Below are 4,567 nucleotides of genomic sequence, written 5' to 3'. Positions count from 1 at the left end.
AGCTAGGTAGAATGGTAAAACAGGTTCATAAGCCATCATCAACTTAAATACTATCTTCCTCTAATTTTAGTTATGTTCATTTTATGACATTAACTTGTCGATACTTCAATGATGGCAATTACGTTAATTAATATTCGGATACGTGCGTTACTAGATTACACTTCCAGTGAATAGATTAAAGATTATCTGTTATCGTGTAATATTGATATTTCGAGTAGGACTAGTATTTCCAACGATAATTTTATTATTAAATCACAAATCAGTAACGTACACTCTGGAGAAAGAGTATTTTATATTAGCACACTTTTCTAGAGAAATGTACCGTATAGTCAATAATGTGTGTTCTCTTATCCAATTTATCCCTATCATTAGGCTGTTGCTGGCATGTTCAAGCAATGCGTTAATCATCTACTTGATGCAGATGCTGATCCAAATGTTAGAGACAAATTTGGTTCTACTCCAATTCATACAGCTGCTAAAAATAATGATACTATTATTGGTGGATCCTTAAGTGATGGAGGAGCTCGTCTAGATCTCAAAGACAGCGTAAATGATAGCCTAAACTTGTTCTTTATTATTTATCGACTTCCTTTAAGCTTGTTCTTATGCTCATAGTCATATCCTCTTCTAACATTGCTACAACTTCAAAAATTCCGAGCGAATGGCTAATGCACATAGTCTATTCCTCGTAGAAGTACATTATTGAAACCGTTTTCTTGTCAATCTTAGGATAATATGACACCGGCACATTTCGCTGCAGAACGAGGTCACAAAGACTTTATCGAATTTCTAGTGGAGAGAGAGGCTAATCTAGACAACGTTACTAATGCAGGGAGGTTAGATTATCTTATTTGCAGAAATTGATAACTTAATTGCCTTTGTGATAATCTCACATTGTAATTAGTACCTAAAACAGTTATTCCGTGATATTCTTTTGGTATTGAAATGTGCTGCGTAGATAATATAGCAAACTATTTATATTTGTATCTTCATTTAGCACACCCATCATGCTGGCTGCCAAGAATGGCCATGCAGATATTGTTAAAATTTTATTAGATAATAACGTATACACAGAGTTTAATGATACCGAAGGTAAAAGTGCATATGATTACGCAGTAGAAAACGGCCAAGAAAGGTTAGTGTTCATAAGACGAAAACTGCATTCTGTTATGGAAATTCGTGTATAGTGTTCCGGCCAAGTAATGCTTAATACATGTATTTAATCCTACGCATCTAGTTGTGCCGCTCTACTAAAGCCTCGGGAACAAGAGCCGCCAGCATATGACGAAACGCCACGTGGTGATGATCAAAATGAAGAAGCTGAGAGAAAAGAAAGCCCTGGCGCGGGTTTTTCAAGTAATTAAAAATGATAGCCTACTAATTTACTGCCTCAAAAACAACATAGACAACATAAATTTAAACCATATTCTATCTATTTCTTTATAGAAGACGAATCGATAAATTTTGATTCTTCTAGCCAGTAAGTATCCTTGACAATCACAATGTATCGATATGCTAAAAATATTCTATATTTAATATATACTACAAAGATGCTAGCCTACCTTGCGGCTATAAGTAAGAATCATTTTCGATGGAAGTATTCAAACTGACAGCAAAATTCTTTAACTTATTTAATATCTTCAGAATGTCCCTTGGTGATACATGGAATGACTCAGAAGATGATAGTCCGCGTGCGGTATGCTCTCTTATTAGAATAGTTTACAAGAATTTAATCCAATTCGGAAACGATAACTTAATATGACGATTTAAACGTAATTTAAAATTGTAGAGAAAACCTAATTTGGCATCATTACTTAAAGCAAGATCGGGTAACGAATTTTAACATAATAGATACATGATTAATCATGAATGATTGGCTAAACTTTTATTATACTTCGCAATTACCCTTGGTTGATTAGGCAATAGTGATGATGTTGATGCAGAATCGAGCAATAGGAATTCTTCTCCTGAGGCTGTAAGTTTATAGTAAAAATGGAAAATAGCCATTTGTAATGTAGCTAGTCTTTACTTACAGTTTATCCAAATCACTCACAAAGATTTTATCTATTTCTCTGCATACTATATATTGTAAGATAAATAGAATTTCTTAATATTATTATATCAATATCTGACATTAATAATCATAATCTTGCTATTTTTTTATCCAGACTACATATACGAGTATATGTATGGGTGTATATAGTATTAATATCTTGTAAAATCTGCCAGTTACTGTATGTATCCTTTTCAATTATGCTCTAACTAACAATATTGTTATCCTGGTAGGATACTTCCAAAAGGCGATCTTCATCAGGTGTAAAGAGTAGAACTTCAAAACGTAGTGAATCTGATTTAGATTCATCCCCAGAAGTTAAAAAACCTCCAGAACTCCCCAAAAGGCCCATAAGACCCGATTTAGAGACAAAATCGAAGCCATTACCTCAACCAGTTGAAGAGCCAAAGGTTTTTTGTTTAGCTGTTTAATTACTTAGCTACTTCCTAAAATTGATACTACTAAGGAAAATTTCACTGATTAATATTTCTCTTATCGCTGAATGCAACTAGGCGAAAAACACCACCGATAAAGATAATCTCTCAGATATTAATTTCGATGATGGTTAGAAAATAAACAGCAACTTAAATGATTCACTTGACTATTTCACAAATTGTATTTGGCTATAAAATTTTTCAATTTTTTACGGTATTTTTTCATTATAGATGACGATGATAGCGATGATGGGGGTGGGTATATACCTAGTGCAAGCAGCCACAAAAAAGCGGGTATCATGAGTGGGGATGACGATGACGTATTAGATGCTCTTGAAAAATGGGATAAAGGAAATAGTGGCAAAAAGGCAAAAAGCTCTTCGTCATTTGGCCAATCTAAGGCGACACTGTCAGATGATGATGACGAAAGCTTGATTGGCAGCGATTTATCCATTCCAGATATAGAGGAAAATACATCCGATAAAAAGGAGAAATTACCGTTAACTGTTGTTAAAAGTGATTCAACAGATGGCAGTTCAAGTGCTAAAGGACATGAAAAATTGTCTGTATCCTATTCGAATGAAATTAAGAGGGGAGATACTGGTGGAATGTCTAAATCATCGTCTACTTTATCGGATAAGAAGGATGAACTGAAAGATAGTGCGACGAGGCCCCAAAAAGGTCTCGTACTATTAATAAATTATGAGTTTTGTACCAGTAAAATATAGAGTTCAGATATTCTTCAATATCTGAGATTAATTGAAGGAAATTTAATCTTTCTCAAATTTTTTATGCTATCAATTTTTCCCATATCTAGATGAGGATTCCGATTGGGATACAAGCGTGAGTTGCTCAAACATTTGAAGTGTCCTATGACGCTAATTTTATCAACATGTAACATAAAAATATTTGTTATATCTTGACTTCAAATAATTATTCATCTTTTTTACACAAAATAGTCTTCGTGGAGTCCTTCGAATGAAAGTCCTCGAGGCAAATCACGTAAGAGTACTGATTTTGTAAACTTAGGATTTGGTAGTCATTCTAGTAATGGAAAGAGATGAAATTTTGAGGAGCCTCAATTTAATAGAGTGTTTTATATGTTCATTACGCATGGTGTCAACAGAAGCCTATACGAGTATTTAATATAAAGGATAATTTATCTAGTGAGATTAATTATCAGTTTCTTCTATGTTGATGGCAAATATACTGCTATGTTAACGTATGTCAATATCGATATTAGTTTTATAAGAGCTATACTGAAACAGATTATAAATTATATTAATACTATTCACGTATGCCAATGGTCAGTGATTCATTACACTTTATTTATACATGTATACCTAACGTATGCACAGTATAGAAAAAAAGTCCTATTCTTGATTAATAAGCCTACTAATAATTAGATTAACAAAAATAGATTGTATTGTTGTTCTTTGCAAATAATCAGAAATTCCTAAGTAGATCAATTTATTTAAACCTAATTTACATTAAATAGAAAAGATCTTTTTTATATTATATGAGACAATCATTCCTTTTTTTAATTTGAGAGTACTTATACCGGTAATATATAATTTAAAATTCGATCGATGGTCGTACTAAGTCTGTGCCTTACTCATAAATAGCTTCTTTACCTTGGGAAAGAAAATTGGATAGCGATAATGAGCCTGATATAGCTGATAGTAATATAGGAAAGGATAAATTAAAAAGTTTTGCAGCAGTTCCCAATCAAGAAGATGCTGGTGATAAGAGTAAAAAACCCTTAAAAAAAGTTACCATTGCTCCTACACCAGAAACTAGTAAGGATGATAATGATATAAAAAAGGCTAATGAATCCCCTACTTCCAAAAATAAAGTCAATAAAGAGTCTAGTGCTAATAAAGATTCCCCTAATAAACATGGTAAAGTACCGCCGCAAATCCCACCACGAAAATCAGAGAGCAAAAAAGTGAAAGACTCAAAGGCAGATAGCTCAAATATCAATGAAGAGGAGGAAAAACCTGAATCAGCCGCTGATGATAAAAATCACAAAAGTCCAGTGTGGAAGCGAATGAGAGAAGTTTAAGTATTGATAAAGATA

General features: G+C 33.1%; 1 protein-coding gene across 1 annotated transcript; it reads left to right on the top strand.

The window, feature by feature from the left end:
* Nucleotides 1–384: 384 nt before the first annotated feature.
* TRIADDRAFT_23423 (uncharacterized protein) lies at nucleotides 385–1,187 on the top strand (the record flags this gene model as incomplete). The annotated part of the gene is made up of 3 exons (XM_002111812.1): nucleotides 385–546; nucleotides 730–836; nucleotides 998–1,187. 3 exons carry the CDS (start codon nucleotides 385–387, stop codon nucleotides 1,185–1,187), a joined length of 459 nt encoding a protein of 152 aa, XP_002111848.1.
* Nucleotides 1,188–4,567: the final 3,380 nt, after the last annotated feature.

The sequence above is a fragment of the Trichoplax adhaerens genome, genomic scaffold (assembly GCF_000150275.1).
Source record: "Trichoplax adhaerens TRIADscaffold_4 genomic scaffold, whole genome shotgun sequence".
In the NCBI taxonomy this organism is placed as follows: domain Eukaryota; kingdom Metazoa; phylum Placozoa; class Uniplacotomia; order Trichoplacea; family Trichoplacidae; genus Trichoplax; species Trichoplax adhaerens.
Note: the sequence above shows the minus strand (reverse complement) of the source record. Positions and strands in the feature narration are given on the sequence as shown.